Genomic DNA, 17,854 nt, shown 5'->3' on the forward strand with positions numbered 1-17,854 from the left:
TTGATTCAATATGTTGTGAATGCTCGCAATCCTCAATTAGATCCTAGAATTCATCCTTCCAGTTCATAAGTCATTTTAAACATGAGCTAGATCTCGATTCTCGACCAATCAAATTGACGTCGATTGTACCCCTAAGTCTATTCAACTTATCCATCCTTAATCAAAGTGTTTGCTTCTGATCCCTTGATTTGGATATCATAATTCCTTTGTAGTTAAATTTTAAATTATTCGATTGTTCTTAATCCGATGCCTTTGCATTCTTCCTTCTTTTGATTGAATACCGGTACTCACATCAGATCATCTGTGGACTGCCAATTCCTTTGATGGGTTATTAACCGACAATGTCTCTCACATGGAAAATTGTAGTGAGTTCTTCCCCTGATACATAATGCCTTTGGTAAAAAAATCAACCATGCTCTGCTTCCGAGCCGTGTTATTTACTCATGAACTTTGTAGTATATGTTCCTAAGATACCCTGATGGGTTGAACCTATGCCTTCCCTAATCTTTGTGAACCCGAAAGATTTCACGGGTTATACTCATCCGGTATTTCACCAGGTAAAACTTTCAACCCTAATGCCATTCTCGAAATGAGAAGTAAATGTAAGGTTGTGCTTTGGAGAAATGGGAGTCGACCTTGAACTTTGTGTTCATTCCCATGGATCTGATGTGGAACTTATCATGGAAACTTCTTGTATTAATAATAATCCCTTGTTATAAGTTCATCTTGTATCTATGCTTGGTCCTTTGCAACTGTGGTTCCGGCCATATTGATACTCTTTTATTCCTTTTCTCGGACTAGTTGCAATACTTGTCTTCTACAGATCAATAAACCTGTACAACCTTTATTCTGTCCTACTTTCGAGTATTACCCTCTGGTATCTTGATGATATCACAGAATCATGTTTCTTATACGAGTCTTCTCCAAGTATTACATTATCTCTGATTTCAATTTTTCCTGGGTTCTGAGTTGTTAGACACTCAAGGACGCCGATTACTGAATCGAGTCCGCACCGTGATTAAACAAATCTTAGTAATCTTCTCTACTTACGAGTTCGTACCCGATCAAGCCATTCCTAGCCTGATCAGTTATATAATTATCGTGCTAAATTTTAACTGTGCTACCTGGTCCTTCGTCCCGGAGCACAAAATTTTGACGATGAGCTAAGCCTACATCGATCTTCCTCGTCATATCGTATTACCTTGAGCAACAAGCTTGATTCCGAGTTTGTGTCGAATCCGTGGTTACAATAACCCCTCACTTCACCATTGCTTTTGCTTGGTGTCATCGATGATCGATTACATCTTCATGAAACCTCTCGACTAAATATCTGGCATCATCAACGTTCTGAGCTCTTAAAGAATAACAATTGAATTCTTGATGGGAAATACCATCCTTGCCCCTCGATGATTTGAGTTATCAACGACAACTTTATTGCCCTCCCTCCAGCACAAAATTGTTCATGTTTTGTGTAGTACCTTGAGTTTCTTTCTATCCAGCTTGTGTATGATCTACCTTGGAGTATTACCATCTTTTATGTCAAGAATGTCGTGGGAATTTCACCACGTCCTGGGAATTCTTGATACAAGTGATACTTATCACCATCACCATTCTTTCCTTGGTCCCCGTGTTGTTTCTAACCGGAATACTGACAAATGGACTGAGAGGTGTAATTTCAAAACTTATAGCAACCCTATTGCTTGGAGCTAATGGTTGATAGCTTGATTCTTAGTCTATTGGCTATTGAATCACCATTCTAACATCGATTGTGCTACTTAGTCCATCTTCTAGGTGCACGTTTCGATCAATGTTCACCAGAGTATATTCTCCTCGAACATACTTCATTATATACTTCGACCTGTCCAATATGTTACCTTGTTCACATAATTGTGGAAATCCATCCTTTGGAAATCTCGATGAAATGTCGCTGAGTCCATTAACCACCTCCTCATCCTCTCCTTGGTTTATGGATGAACTCTTGTTTCGAAACTCGCTTCCATAGTTCATTTCCCAAGAATCTTACGATGTCTTCTCGTCAATTTGTGTCGCACCTTTTCTTCTCAGGCATCCTGAGTCTAAGGTATCCTGACCCCAATAAGATCTGAAACTCAGTCAGATATGATGGTTGGAACATTTTCCAAGAGTCATAACATTTGTCCTTATATGACCCGGTAAGGTGATGTCATGCCTAGCACACCCGGCCGGAGGACCTGTTGTTATAGTTTCCTTTTTAGCAAGGTTAACCCATTCTTCCATGAGGAAATTGTAAGACTTATTCTATAAGTTGTTCCTGATGAATCCTTTGTGTATCCAAGTCCGACTTTTGCTTGAAGACCATGTCGATGCTATCTCGAAGCATGTCTGTGGTACTCCAATTTTCAACAAGAACATTTGAATCCCAATGCTAAATGTTTCTTCCTCAATTATCCAAACACCATTGTATGGGTAATGTCACGAAATTTCTCTCCCCTTACCTAAAGGGTTTTCTACATTATATCATGTCATGGATATCATGCTCTGCTTGTCCTTGGGAAGGATATACCCCTGAAATATGTGTTTAAACACATTTTCCTTTCCATTGTACTGTTTAATCTGATAATCATATTTTTCTTTCCATTGTTTGGCTTAACCTTTCTTGTGATCTATATGATCCAAGCGTAATATTCTCCTGCGTATGTAAATACCTCGGTGTACAGTTCTGTCAGCAAGACCATGTTACTATTGTTGATGACATTCCAGTAGCCACCGATGGACGGGAACTTTGCCTATTGGCCCGCCTCGTTCAACGAGTAGGAAAATGGTTCTCTTCGTCTCTCGCCCTTGGTACCGATGTTGTTGCCGACATAACTAACACGCTACCCTCTGACATGCCTTGCTATCATGATCGTGCAAGATGTCACCGCTCCTCCTACTTTTAACCCAAATGGTGGGCCCATAACCCATAGTTCCACAGGATCGAAACCTGACTCTTTGGTACACCCCTATCTCAGAAGTTATTCCTCACGATTGGCTTCATATGAAGATCACCAGCCACCTTCCTAGAGATGATCTAATCTGGTATCAGACGCAATACTTATTCTCGTTGCTCTGGACCCCTTTCATGCTTTCTTTCATGCATCGAACGATTGCCTATCCGTTCGAAACTTCTCATGGCACCTTCTTACTTTGCTCTCAATATCTTCTTAAGTTTCAACTCAAGAGATACTTATGCTTCTTCCCATGAGTTAACCGTCTGATGCTCAATCTTGTTGGAACCCATCCTTATAGAGTTTTTCCCCTCTTATCCTTTCGTAAGTTCGGTGAAGATCCTAAAGGAGGGACGACAACTTCATCAAGATGCATTGATGCATAGGAATGAAGACATCAATGCTATGGATCGACCTCTTCGAGAAGAGCAACCAAGACCGAGAAGATCTGTTACAATATCGTAACCAGACCTTTCCCCCTTACTCTTCCTCTTAAATCTCGGGACGAGATTTCTTGTAGTGGAGGATAATTGTAACGCCCGGATAATTAAGCTATAGTAACCCTCTACTAATGATACCACGTCACCACAATTGCTGTTGTTAAACTCGCGTTGATTCAAACCCCATCCAAATTCAAATTTAAAATCAAGGCAAACAACAAAGGTTTTTAAATATTAAAACTAAAATGTTCGGGTTGTGCCAAATAATGAATAGGTAATTATGGTGGAGAAACCACACTTTTATAAAATGTTTAAATACTCTAAAATGAATAAAGCAGTAGCAAAAAAATTATTTAAATGCTTTTAAAGTAATAAACAATTACAAACTAATTTATTTTAGGAGCCAAGTAAATTGTGGTTGTGGCATAATTATTAATACTATTTTTGGTGCAACTTTTGTATTGATTTAAAAACAAAAATAAAACAGAAAAAAAGAAAAGGAAAAAAACAAGAATGGAATTGTGCACTTGGCCCATTGCTACAGTAGGAGCCCAACCCACCTAGGGCCTTTTCTTCAATCTTCTGTTCACAGGGAGACAGAGTGTGTGCATGTCCTGCATCCATGGCATCCTGGCCATGGATGGCCTCCACGTCGCCCCCTGCGACTTGTATCTACGTTCCCCGGAAACCCTAGTCGTCTCTCGATTGTTTCCCCCTCTTTCCCCATCGAGCCTCCTCCTCCTCCTCTGCTCGGAATCGAGCTGGAAACCGAGTGCGGCGACCACGCTGTTCGCCGTCGTTGCCGAGGCCACCGTCATCGCAGTTGCTTGGGAGCATATCTGGGGGATGCGCCTTCATCGGCCCCATCACCTTCGCCCTTTGGATCGAGCAGCACCGCAACAACGCCACTGGATCGACGCGTCTTCCTTGCCTACGGCCACCGCTGCCCCGCACCTGATCTACCTCACTGGAACTCCTCTGCCACGCCGGTTGCGTCCTTCGCTTCCCCCCCGTGAGCGCCACTCCCATTCCCCTCGACCCCCCTCTATTCCATCGCCGTTTTGTCGTGGCTACGTGGTGGCCGTCTCCGCGCGCCCCCCTGCTAGCCAGTGCCTGCCCGCGTCCATCCCCGCGTTCGACCGCGCCCCCGTGTGTCCCCGCGTGCGTCGCCCGCGCCCGTCCGTGCCTCCGCGCTAGCACGCGTTGCCCCGGGTCACTGCTGTTGCTGCTGCACTACTCAGCCACCGCTGCTGCTCTGCCCGCCACTCCCGCTCCCTATTGTTGCTGCTGCTGCTTATAGCCACGCATCGCGTCCATGCGCCAGCCCGCGCACGCCCAGCCGTTCTCGCTCCTGTGCGCCCCTCCCACATGCAGCCACTCCTGGCCGAGCATGGCGGCTGTGACCTTGTCCGTGCAAACTGGCCATGCTAGCTTAAGCACGCCGTGCACAACCGGTTGGGCTCTGCCCATTACTTAACGCATGCCCTATTCTGTTTAGTAGTACTAATTAGATTAGTTTATTATTTCTCTTCCCTATATATAATTAATTTCTCCCTAATAATAAAGAACGGATTGACTCCGTGGGTTCATCGTCACAATACGTTTTCTTTTCATGTTATAATTACACTTTTACAATTTATATAGACAAAATCGTAATATAAACGAGGTGGTACTAATTTCGTCCGTTCGTCAAAACTTCCATAGGTTGCCGTTGTTTTACGCACAGCCCACCAAACCCGAACCGCCGGTCCGTGTGTGAAAAGAAAAAACCAGCCACCCGCCTGCACAGCGGAGCCTCGCCATAGATCGTGCGCGCCATAAGAGCTCGCCCAGCTCCGAGCGCTTCCTCGGCACATTCCTCCCCCGCGCGGCCGCCGGCGACCAACCCGCCTCGGCGGCCTTCGAGCTCGACGTGGACGACCTCTTCGGTTCTCCCGAGCGGCCGCGGCCGCAGCCGCGACGCCGGCCCTTGCTCATCTCCTCCATCTGCGCCGCAAACCCTAGCCCCCCGTGCCGCCCGCCGGGGGCCATCCTTGAGGCCCTCCCCGAGCGCCTCGGGCCTTTCTCGCAGCCCCCGTCTGCTTCATTCGTCTCGACATCCCCCGCGTCTCTGGCGATGGCCCTTCCACGCATGATCCCCGCCATCCCCCGCCCGGTGCCGTCGCCGGCGATGCACATGCCGCAGTGCGCGCCGATGAATGTGCCAGCGGCGCGGATGCGGCGACCGACGGTCGAGGCGTTCGCAACTTCGCGAGTGAAGCAGATGAGGACGACTACGACTTGGAGATGTTGTCGCCACACGAGATGGTGGCGCGCTCGCCGGCGTGGGAGTCGCCCATGACGACCTTCTGGGTGCTGGAGGGCGCTGGACACACGCTCCCATGACGACCTTCTGGGTGCTGGAGGGCGCTGGACACACGCTCAAGGGGAGGCACCTCCGTCAGGTACGCAATGTCGTGTGGTGGAAGACCGGCCTGCTCAATTGATCCATTGCGTTTGCATTTGGTAGCTGCCTACAGCTATTGAATTTGTGTGTTTGAATTATTTTGAACATTACGCGTGATCAAGTGGCTACACCTGTAAAATTTGTGTTGTATTACTCACCGTTACGGCATTACTCTTATTTATGAACTATCTATTTGAGCTCTCAGGAGACATTGAACTATTTGGTATGGATTAAGATAATTGTGCTTTTATGGATGTTTCTGTGTTAATTTACCCCAAGAGATATGATTTATCGATCCTTAGTATGGTTACATTCCAAAAGTATGTAGTTTGAACATCGGACGATGTAAACTTGGGCATATTTTGAGATATTGTGGTGTAGATTACTTTGCACTGCACCTATGGAGTTGGATTCTTTACTGGAGCTTGTTAGCCACTGCAGCTTCGTTTGGTGAAGACGATAGTTTTGCAGTTCCTTTTAGCGATGTTATTCTGCAAAGTATCCATTGTTTATCGTATTTGAGACGCGCATAGGACGTGGAAATGGATCATTGGAGCAATATTGTTCAGGTGTTATAAATTTTACTGCACTTGATGGTGATGTTCAGTATTCAGGTCTGAGTTAAATATGCTCTGCGTGCTGCTTAGCTGAAGGTGTGTGCTCGAATTTTCATTCTGATGTTTACCTGGATAAGTAAATTATTTTAGGAAGTTTATAGTTTAATCATAAAATTTAGAGTACTAAGATACTAGACTATGTCAGAGATGCATAATCAGGCAGTGTCTAATTTTGGTCTAAACCCAGGTTTAAATATTGTTCAGAATATAGTCAAACACTATCTTTTATGTATGCCAGAGCATCAGGTCAATGGAGCTGTGATTCAGGATTTCCAAAAGAAATCGGCTTAGCTGTCGAAATAGTTAAAACAAACAGAAAATTATGCTTAATGGGGCTCCATGATCCCCCACTTGTTTCTATTATTAAGGAACATTTGTTACCTTTCCCAGCTATATGAACTAGAGATTGGTCACGAGCATATCTGAAATCTTGTCTTGATGGAAAACTGGCAATGATGTGTTGAGGATCTTCTTCGTACTACTACTATACAGGAGTTGTCTGTCTATTCCATATCTAGAACATATGGCCCAACCAATAGAGCAACTGAGCAATGGGAATCCACCCTGCTGTGACGTGAGGTGATGTTCTTCTTAGTGACGGCTTGATTCTTTCTAGGAATTTTTTTTCTTTCTACTATACCTCTTCATAACAAAATCTGTCTGCGAGGTGGTACTAAAAAACCGTTTCGTTTGCTGGTGACAATTGTTTCCCAGCGTAGTCGATCTTGGGCTGGACGTGATGGATCTTGGGCTGAACGTGATGGATCCTACCTGATCGATCAATTTCCCTCAAAAAAGAAAACCTGATCGTTGGATGAATTGTACAGACTCGACCGCAACGTATTACATATACAATGCCCTACCTGTCCGATCAATCTTTGGCGGCGCCTCCACAAGCGGCGAGGAGACTCGGCGGAAGCACGTGAGCGCGCTGAAGAGATAGCAGGCCATCGACACAGCGTTCGCCTCACCGGAGCAGTGGCGGCTGTTCTCCTTGCCGTCCATCTTCGATGGCAATACTATCTCTACGTCATCAGTGTATTCAGTATTCAGTCAACTCGGCGCCGGCCCGCCATGCCCGCCGTGGTGGAGGCGCAGGGCTTCTGCCTGCTCGACGATCGAGGCAGGAGCATTTTGACCACGATAGAGCTCAGAAAGAGATGGGGAAAGAGAAAGGAGCTCATCACGAATAGGAAACAATAGACAACAGCGGAGGAGGAGCACGGATGCTCGCCTTGCTCACCTGGATCGAGGACGGCGGGCTTCAAGGTTCGAGCGAATCCTCACCCAGCTCACCGGGAAAGAAGCCAGCGACTTTGGTGTTGTCCGCCCCTTTGGACGTGTTCCAGCTTCAACGGATTCTCCCTCAGATCGAGGCCAGGGGCTTCGGTGCCGTCCGGATGTGACTTCCTCGTGGGTGCTCTGGAGCTACGACGAGTGCATGGGCAAGGATCAAGTCTAGAGCGGCCGCGCGTGGAGGCTTGATAGGGTTCCGAACAGAGGACGACATGGAACTCGTTACAGCGACGTCATGCCTGGCCGTACCGTCCGGATCGGTCGCACTGGTGGTCACGCTCCAGCCGGATGGCCAGGTACCAAGAGCCCAGGCGCCCAGCTACGTACGTACGAGGGACTTCGTCCAAGTGGTGGTACATGCACTACCTGACGAACAATCTATATATCAAACTTGACTCCGCTTAAAAGAACAGTTATGATCGGCAGTTCTGCAAATCGATTCCGTATTTATTTATTCATTTTGATTTTCCACCACCAGAATGTTGACAATTTTGGGCCCTCCGTAGGCATGAATCCATCTTACCAATGTTACCAGTTCTTGTGTCCTCATGGTCTACCAGTTCTTGTGTCCTTCCTGATATATAAACTTTATACCCTGGAAACTTCATAATTTATGTATGTCTAGCTTTATTACATATGTTTGATATTTTTTTTGATGTGGCCAAACCAAAAAAGGAAGAAAGAGGCGACAATGTCTTTTTCTCGGCAGGATCAGGCGCCGAAGGACAGCTTGGTGGGCAGCTTGTTGCCAGGATCACAGGCTGCTTCGTGGTTGATGGTGCCGGTTCTGAGGACAATACTTCTAATGTTTTTTTTTCCTTTGTGGGTAGACAATATATACTTGTAGTGTTGTGATTTTTTTTTTGGAAAAGCTTAATGCACATCAGAAACAATATAATCACAAATTCATCCATGACATATGCCTCCTTTTGTCTCAGTGACTAACAATTTAAAATGGTTGCATATTATGTTCAATAGTCATTCATACACACATATTATTTTTGTCTAATATTTCTTATTCATACAAACTTTTGTATATACATTATAAATATATAAAGTGCTATCCAATGCAGATGCATAAGTTGAGCCCGCCAAGCCTGGAGATACAAGTATATGTTTATTCATATAAAATAATTTTATAGAGAGTGAGCTCCCAAATTGGAAAAGCTTGGTCATATGGGCTATGTGACGTTCAAGTTGTTACTTTCAATAATATTGCATAATGATACATTTAGTTTTGTCTGAATCCGCGCACATATCTATTGTGGATGAAATTTAATCTGGTTATATATATGTAGCTCACTTGCATGGATCAATTTATTGGAAGCTAAATATATAATCAAGATGATGATGGATTTTCTTTTTAAGAATGGTCATCTTTTGAGTACTTTTAATATTGCCTTTTCCATTTGTGAAGTTGTTTGAGTTTTTTCTTTCAAGTTTTCTAAATGTATATTTATTATTTTTATAAATCCAATGCAGATGCATAGGTTAAGCCCACCAAGCCCAGCTAGGATTGGTTGGAGATACAAGTATATGTTTAGTCATAGAAAATAATTGAATACAGAGTGAGCTCCCGAATTGGAACAGCTTGGTCATATGGGCTATGTTATGTTCAAGTTGTTACTTTCGGTAATACTATTTCATAATGATACATTTAGTTTTGTCTGAATCCGCAAACATACATGAGCTTTACACATGTCTGTTGCGGATGAAATTTAATCTCGTTACGTATATGTAGCTCACTTGCATTGATCAATTTATTTGAAGTTAAATATATAATCAAGACAATAATAGATTTTCTTTTTAAGAACGTCATTGGTACTTTTGAGTACTTTTAATATTGTTTTTCCATTTGTAAAGTTGCTTGAGTTTTTTCAAGCTTTTTAAATACATATTCATTATTTTTATACCGATGCAATGCACGGGCAATTTTCCTAGTCTATCCCTAATAATAAAGCACGGATTGACTCCGTGGGTTCACCATCACAATACGCTTTCTTTTTGTGAATTTACGCTTTCAGTTTTTTTCACCTATATTATTTTCTACATCCGAGGTGGTACTATTTTACCTGCGTATCTTTATCTAATAATTATCCCTCGCTACAATCCACGTAAGAAATCCAGCGGCAGTATGTAGTGCATCAGGCCTTGGCCCATACTGCAGCTGTTGGGCTTGCTCCACTAGCAAATCATCAACACCACCGCCTCTCCTGCAACGTACGAGAGATTTAGGAGACGATATAGAAAAAACCGAGAGATGTAGGGACAAGAACGAGGAGGATGAGGACAAGGACACGATCCACCAAGGATTTCCGTCTCGAACACGATTACTCCATGGACTCCCCGCTGGATTTCCTCCACATCTATCTATTCTATATATAGAGGGAGGAAGAGATCGATTTGGAGATCATGACGGGGAGACGATAGATGCCCCCGAGGAGTAGAGGATGTATGACGGAGCAGGAGGCGCCTGTGGCAACCTCCGAGGAATCTGGAGCGGCTATCGATGACATCATAATCCTAAGTGCGTTGAAGCAGTTGCAGCCTGCAGTTGTGGTCAACGGCAACTGCAAGATCCGGCTGTCGGACGACCAAGACTCCATCCTGGCCCGAAGTCCCAGTTCCCAGCACCTAGGATCAATATAATCTGAGAAGCAGAGCGTTAGCATGTTGTCGCATGAGTGAATCGACAACCGCAGCAACCGATGAAGGCGTAGGCGTACGAGTGCAGCATGTGTGTGGTCTTGTGCTTTCTATGACTTCCACCTGATGACGATGATCGGTATAACTGTTGTGTTGATGATTCTGGCACCCTGGTAGCCGATCCATTGGTTTATGCTTTCTTCTAGCAGCTTACGGGTGTTCTTCTCCAATACAGGGTTAGCCATGCATATCTGGACGAACGGGGAGGATGTATGATGTATGCAAATCCTTCCTAGCTAATTAAATCCAGCCATATCCTGTATAATACCCAATCGATTGACTTTTATGATGGTGAAGGTGCTTTCGACAAGTGGCGAGGAGACTTGGCAAAAGGCTGCTGAAGAGACCACATGCGATTTACATGCATGGCGACCACCGTCTTGCCAGTTCATGTAACTTGTACAACGACGGTGCTCCATCTGTGCACCTCCTCCCAGTCCGGCGCAGCAAGGAAGCATGTAGGTACGTGTGCTACTACAAATTAAAGACCGCATGCCATACACACCGAAGCACTGGCGGCTGCTCTCCATGCCGTCAATCTTAGACGGCGACAGTGTTTCACTAAGGTCTATCACTATCTTCTCCAGCGCCACAGCATGAGAAAACACCAAAACACCCAAGTACGTGCGCGCGCGCTAATATGCTATAAGCATTACCTAATTAATTATTTGTTTGAGAAATATTACCTAATTAAATAGTTGCACTGAAGCAGCATCCTGAATGGCCCAATCTCCGTCTTTACCACGGTATCACCCGCATGCTGCGTCCACGGCCTTCTTAGGGAATAGCCGTCGCATGCCATCTCACGGACTACTGACTTCTCTCCCTCGCCCTGATTGAATCGCTTCACTTGCAGTTGGCGCCAGCCGGTGCAATGACTTCTAACGCCTCCCCTAATAAGTATAGCACTGCACCAACCCGAGTAAAGCAAGAGACTATAATTTCTTGACTTATATTTCAGAGCCTAATCCCTTGCTTCACCTCCTATCTGTACTATACAAGACAACTTCAGTAACTTTGTCCCTTTTAATTAATTTTCCTGTAGTTCATTTTCTACTTTTTGGACATCAACGATTCCATCAAAACTCTGAAAAACCAGTCCCTTAATTTAAGTTTCCTCAGTTTATTTTGTTTTCATTCCTACTTAGCAATGGTTCCACCCAAATCCTTCTAAGAAAACAGTCCCCTTTCATTCTATTTTTTTTTTCTGTTGTTCTTTAGGTCAGTACCGATTCCACAGAAATTTCACCGGAAAACCAAGTAAATTTTCTTTAATTCATTCATAGCTCTTACTTTTTCTTAGTTAGTTATGTAGTAATTCTGTTATTTATGTCATATATGTATATTTATAGCTGAACCAGATGATTGGATTCTGGTCACCAGGGATAGGATATTGGCCACGGTGCAGAAGTTGCACAACAACGATATTGTCAATTTCATGCTTAAACTTTGCTTTACTATTAATGTTGAAGTTGACAAAATATTGTTTGACACAAAAAAAGAATATTCCATACAAATATATTGGCAAAAATTTGCCGCGGACATAGTCGGTATGGGCGGAAAGGGGAATAGTAGTGACACACCATGTTCAAATAGAGGACGTGAACATAGGGGATAATGGTCGGCAGTGCTCTTGAGCAATGCTTATTGTGGCATGTCATTTTTTTTCTGCCGTTGCAACGCACGAGCATGTTTGCTAGTAATAATAAAGCATAGATTGACTTTGTCGGGTTTACCGTCATAATACGTTTTTTTCTCATGTTATAATACGTTTTTATAATTTGTATTGACAAAATCGTAATATAAATGAGGCGGTACTAATAACATGTTCGTACGTGGCCAGGCCGAGCCAAATCCCCCTAGCCGCCGCCGCACCACTCCCGGACGCGGCCGACCTCAACTCGCCCGCCGCCGCGGCTGCACCTCTGCCCGCTCACGAGCCTCCACCCGCGCGCTCAGCTCTGGGACACCCGCGACGCACCGCGCGCGCCCTCCGCTGCCAAACTGCGCCGGCTGCGCCGACCGCCGCGCGCCGTCGGATGGCGGCGGTGGACCCTCTCTCATGGAGGATTACACCGGCTGCCCCGCGCTAGCCGAGATCATCCGCATCCTCTCCGTGAAGCGCCATCGTCGCGGGAGGACTTCGTTGCCTGGCTCGCCGACAACTTCATGACGAGGCCCGCGTCCGCTTCTTCCCGTGCGACCTCCTCGACGGTGCCGCCATGCTCGCCGCCGGGCGCGGCTGCTACGGCATCTTCCACCTCGCCTCGCCCTGCACCGTCGACCGCGTCCTGGACCCCCAAGTACTGCTGCTCCGTGACCGTCCTGCCGTTATTCCTTCAGAGTTTAGACCTCTCAGTACGGGGTGGCGTCTGTCTCATTTTGTGGTTGCAGAAGGAGCGGGTAGCGCCGGCCGTGGAAGGGACGCTCCATGTGCCTTCCTTGGAGCCGGCGCCGACCGGCCTGTGCCCCCTCCCCGCTGCACAAAATTTGCTTCTTTGTCCCCACTTTGCTGCACAAACTCCGTGCCTCTGCTACGGCCATTCTTCGCTCCATGGCCTTCCACGAATCTCAACCCTGGCAACTGGAGTATGTTACCTTAATTACTTGCTGTACAACTGCAGTATTTCTAAAACAATTTCCATGGCTAGCACTCAGGTTGAATTACTAGCTGAGTTTTGCATATATGCAATCACTTTTGCCTGTTTTTGGCCTTTCACCCTTCACTTTTGAAGCAATGAAATGTTTAATCCTGAAGATAATCTTCAGCGTTCATGTTCAAGTGTTATAAACTCAGATTTCAGTGTTAATGTGCAAATGTTCATTAACACTATTTGAAATCTGAGAACTAGAAATGCTGAAACCTGAAAACTGGAATCCCCAGTTAACTGAATTTTTGAACATTTAATCTTGTCTAACTATTTGTGAGGTTTATTGGTGTTTCCAGTAGATAAAACCTAACCCTATGTATTTATAAATGGAGCAGAACTGTATTTATAAAACTTCAGAGAATATTGTTGTCTTCCTCGTATTCTTTTATTACTGGAGCCACCATACAAAACTCTCTGGAGCAGAACTGTATTTCAACTATAAATGACAGGAACAGAACTTTTATATATTTGTTGTGAGTACAACTTGAGAGAGTTTCAGAGAAATAAAAGAAAGCAACTAAAACTTCAGAGAATATATTGTTGTTTATATAAACTGAATATTATGTACTGTCAATATTCAGAAGCACAGAATATATTGTTGTTTAGATAAACACAGCTGCTTGCTGGTATCTCCACTTTTCAGCTGGGCTTTGCAGTTATCTCAGTTTCTATCTTTTGTTGGCCAGATGATTCCGCCAAGGATCAATGCTAGCATGGCCATGTTTCTTCACTTGAAGGTACGCGTATTGCAATAATGTAATCTTGACAGTCGTAGTTTAAGATCTTTTTCATAATTTTCTAGATAGAGAAATTTATATAGTACTACTCTTTAATCATTGCTTAGTCCCTCTAGAATGTTTGCTGGTAGGTTAGCAATAATATCATGAGTAGCAGACTGAAGCAGGGGCAATTCATGAACTTGTACAAACTGAACACATTCTTTTCCTGATGAAACCTTCATATAACATCTAAATTAATCAGGAAACGGATGAGCAAATTAGTTTTATCAGGAGAGAACTGGCTGAAATGAAGCTAATACGGATATACTGAACTCAGGGTGGACCATAGTGGCTTCACTGCTGGCGGAACGGCAGAGGGCTTGGCTGCTACCAGGGTGATTCAAAGGGAGTATATAGGTAGAGTTTTTGCAGCCTCTTGCACAAACATGATTAATGGTAGCTTCTATTCCATGACATGATTTTGCAGCTATAATGATATGTTTCATGCGAGAGGACATAAATTTGCATCATATTTTTCTGTCCAGTTAGTTCCAAATTACAATGTTTGTGCTATCAGTGACAATTCGGTGGAATAAGATGAGTCATATATACACCCAATGTAAGCTTTCACATCAGCCTTTGCTCTTGATTGTCTTTGCAAGTCCATGGATATAATTTTTAGGATTTTCCTTTACTCATAGCAAGTGATGAATGTTTTGTCCTTCAACCCTTTAGGTGTAAATACATGTGATGTGGCTAGCAAAGTTGGTAACACGCACAGTATAACCATTATGATCTGCACAGGGATATCACCTAGGTGCATAAAACATAATCATTCAGTTTTTATTTGGCAAGCTGGAGCTACCCGGAACTTTCGATTTGGTGCCAAGATGGATGGATTCAACTAAGTGACCCACTATCAGGTATTGTTGTTCAGTTATCCTGAGGGTAACGTGGATATGTTCTGTTTGAGATCAAAGCTTGGTATTGCTAGAAAATATATATGTGATGTGCACTGAGATTTCAGATATATAACAGCAGTGATACAACACATTGTTTCCCTTGCTATTGATGACCACTTGAATTAGCATACCTTATAATAATATTTCTATCTTGGCACTATGAGTGTTGTTCAGTGGCAATATTCGATATGCCGAAGGTAATAGTGATGCACCTCTGCCAAGAAGGTTCTTTCCTGTTCAATGCAATGCCAGAACGCTGAAACATCATGGTGTCCATGCTAAAAGATAATGATTCACCCCCTGGCTTCTTATTGCTGTATCCTCTTGGGGAATAGCTTTTGGAAACCATGATACATATATATCTGTGATAGATGCTTAATATAAGTGGTCAGATTAATGGGTAGAGCAATCAAAGAACCATAATTTATATCCCTTTAAATAAAGATAAGTATTCACTCATTGTTTATTGGTTATATTTTCAGGTCATAAATCATTTCTTTTGTTGAAGGAAGAGACTCCATTTTCTGTCGAGGACCGAATCGCACTAACCAATCGGCTTACTTGGTTAGAAGAAATTGAGAAAGGGGAGCATCTTACACCTAATAGGAAGCGGTTGTCTAATCCTAATCTCACCCAATAGACATACATTACAACAAAATTTTCTTACATGCTGCCGCCTATATTTTTTCATTACTAACATAACCTTTTTAGATCACCCGCAAAAAAAACCCTTTTCAGATCAAGTGTGTCTTGCATTACATTTGGTCAACTATACTGCAACTTCAAACCATAATGCCTCTGTATGTTGACTGTATTTTTTGGAATTGAATTATGTATTCAAAGCTATTGTTCAGCATAGACACCGTTTAAAAATCATACAAGGGGCACACAAAATGTATATGTACTCTTCTGTTTGAATATATGTCTATAAATGGATTAACTGAGCCAAAGGCGGTGCCTTTTTCATACGAATATATGTGTACCACATCTTTCAGATAATCATATATGTTTGCCGGCAGATTATATATGCATTAAACTACAAAATTTATTTGTGCGACTTGATACCGGATATATACAGATTGCATGTCTCTTAGGGCATCTCCAATGCTAAGCGCCAGTGGTGGACACTAGGGTCGCCAGCTACCTTAGTTGTTCCCCGCCTCGCGTCTGATGCCGCATTATTGATGCCAATAGATGCATCGAGCGCTTGCTTTTTTCCTGGACATGTGAGTAAATAAACTGGGAGCCGGCCCTATGTATTTAGAGCCCGTGATAAGCGTCTAGCATTCGAGAAGAAGGCACTTACTTTTTTTTTGATGTTTTTTTACTCTAGGCTCCTGCACAAGAGTAGCATTGTAGATGCCCTTAAGCTATAGGCTCTCATAGTTGTTTTACCAATCACAAATAAGCAACCAATGAGGAAATAGTACAAATTTAGAGCACAATACATCATGATCTATTGGAAATTACATGTTCTCTATTTAACATATCAACCGGTCAAAGTGGCCATCTTGCATTGACCTTGAAAGTGTGATTTTTGGCCAGACCAGCGAACGAGGCAAGCAGGTTGAACTCAAATTTAAGCATATAGTTAATCCAGCATGATCCACTAAAAAATAAGTTAATCGAGCACGAAACAGTACATTGAGTCCGAGCTTTGTTGACGGCCCTACCGGCTGGAGGTAAACACATACTTTTTCCTTTTTATATATAAAATAAAATACTTGTACTAGTGTTTATTCCATGCATTTTCATACATTATTCAACATTTTTTGCATTATTCAATTAAGTCATTCTTTTAATTAATATTATTAAGGTAAGGTAGGAATATAAAAAAGAATTATTCTTTTTCTTGCATGCAACATAGTCAATGTTTTCTTCCGTTGCAATGCACGGGTCTTTTGCTAGTTTACTCTAATAGAAATAACATGCGAGACCACCTCTGTTAAATACATATTTAGTTAATCTAAAGTCAATGACAACCGAGCCCCACTCGTACTGTTCATTAGTGGACCAGTTAATGTTGACTGGGTCAACTCAGTCAACATGCCCCACATGTCAGTCTTCGTAGCACCCTGCTGTGTACACTTCACTATGTGTACATAGCATTTTGCTCTTAATTTTGAATTAATATAACTCCAGAGAATTCTAGGATATCAATAAAACTTTGAAAATTAATATAAAATAAATCATAAGTCAGATGAAAATACTATGTACATGAAAGTTGCTCAGAAAAATGTGACGAAACCAAATACGCAACCCATTGGTCCACCACACGTCCCTAGTATAGCAAAGCTGCAACTGTCCCCCTACGGTCCATCTGTCCGAAAATGTGAAACACCGGGAATACTTTCCCGGATGTTTTTCCCCTTCGCCGGTATCACCTATCCCTGCGTTAGCTTACCCATGGCATCGCGTATTGCCTTATTATATTTTGTGATACTTTGTTTGCTCCATATTTACTGTTTCTTCCCCCCTCTTCTTCTCCGGTAGACCCCGAGACCAGCACTGATGCCACTGAGTACGACTACATCACCGACGACCCCCCTTTATCAGAGAAACCAGGCAAGCCCCCCCCCCTTGATCAACCCAATGTCACTTATTCCTTCTCTCTACTTCTTGCATTAGAGTAGTGTAGCATGTTACTGCCTCCGGTTAATCCTATTCTGCTGCATAGCCTGTCTTTGCTATTACTGTTGTTACCTTTACCTGCAATCCTAAATGCTTAGTATAGGATGCTAGTTTATCATCAGTGACCCACATTCTTGTCCGTCTACCATGCTATAATATCGAGCCGTGATCACTCTGGAGGTGATCATGGGTATATACCTATATACATAATATAGGATACATGTAGTGACTAAAGTCGGGTCGGCTCATAGAGTACCCCGAGTGATTCACTTATTGGGTGTTGAAAGGACATTTGTCCCGACGGCCCTCTGAGTGGATCTTTGCGGCGGAGCGACAGGGCGGGTTGAGACCACCTAGGAGAGAGGTGGGCCTGGTCCTAGTCGGCGTCTGCGGTTACTTCAAAATAACATGCTTAACGAG

The 17,854-nt window shown here is 43.5% G+C and overlaps 1 protein-coding gene and 1 pseudogene across 4 annotated transcripts; both read left to right on the forward strand.

Annotated features, from left to right (window-relative positions):
- Positions 1–5,165: 5,165 nt before the first annotated feature.
- LOC147985238 (uncharacterized) lies at positions 5,166–8,735 on the forward strand (annotated as a pseudogene).
- A 3,576-nt stretch (positions 8,736–12,311) lies between these two features.
- On the forward strand, positions 12,312–15,775 carry LOC125537445 (uncharacterized). 4 transcript variants are annotated; one of them, XR_015616526.1, is made up of 5 exons: positions 12,312–13,060; positions 13,809–13,859; positions 14,179–14,460; positions 14,577–14,764; positions 15,286–15,775. XR_015616526.1 is itself a non-coding variant. In XM_048700763.2 (5 exons), exons 1-4 carry the CDS (start codon positions 12,694–12,696, stop codon positions 14,188–14,190), a joined length of 339 nt encoding a protein of 112 aa, XP_048556720.1. In that variant the 5' UTR covers positions 12,312–12,693; the 3' UTR covers positions 14,191–14,764; positions 15,286–15,775. The 4 variants fall into 4 exon arrangements, 1 of the variants encoding a protein (XP_048556720.1); XR_015616528.1 differs by having other exon boundaries at positions 14,646–14,764; XR_015616527.1 differs by having other exon boundaries at positions 14,179–14,258; positions 14,387–14,764.
- Positions 15,776–17,854: the final 2,079 nt, after the last annotated feature.

The sequence above is a fragment of the Triticum urartu genome, chromosome 2A, assembly GCF_056163025.1.
Source record: "Triticum urartu cultivar PI428250 chromosome 2A, HENAU_Tu73, whole genome shotgun sequence".
Classification (NCBI taxonomy): domain Eukaryota; kingdom Viridiplantae; phylum Streptophyta; class Magnoliopsida; order Poales; family Poaceae; genus Triticum; species Triticum urartu.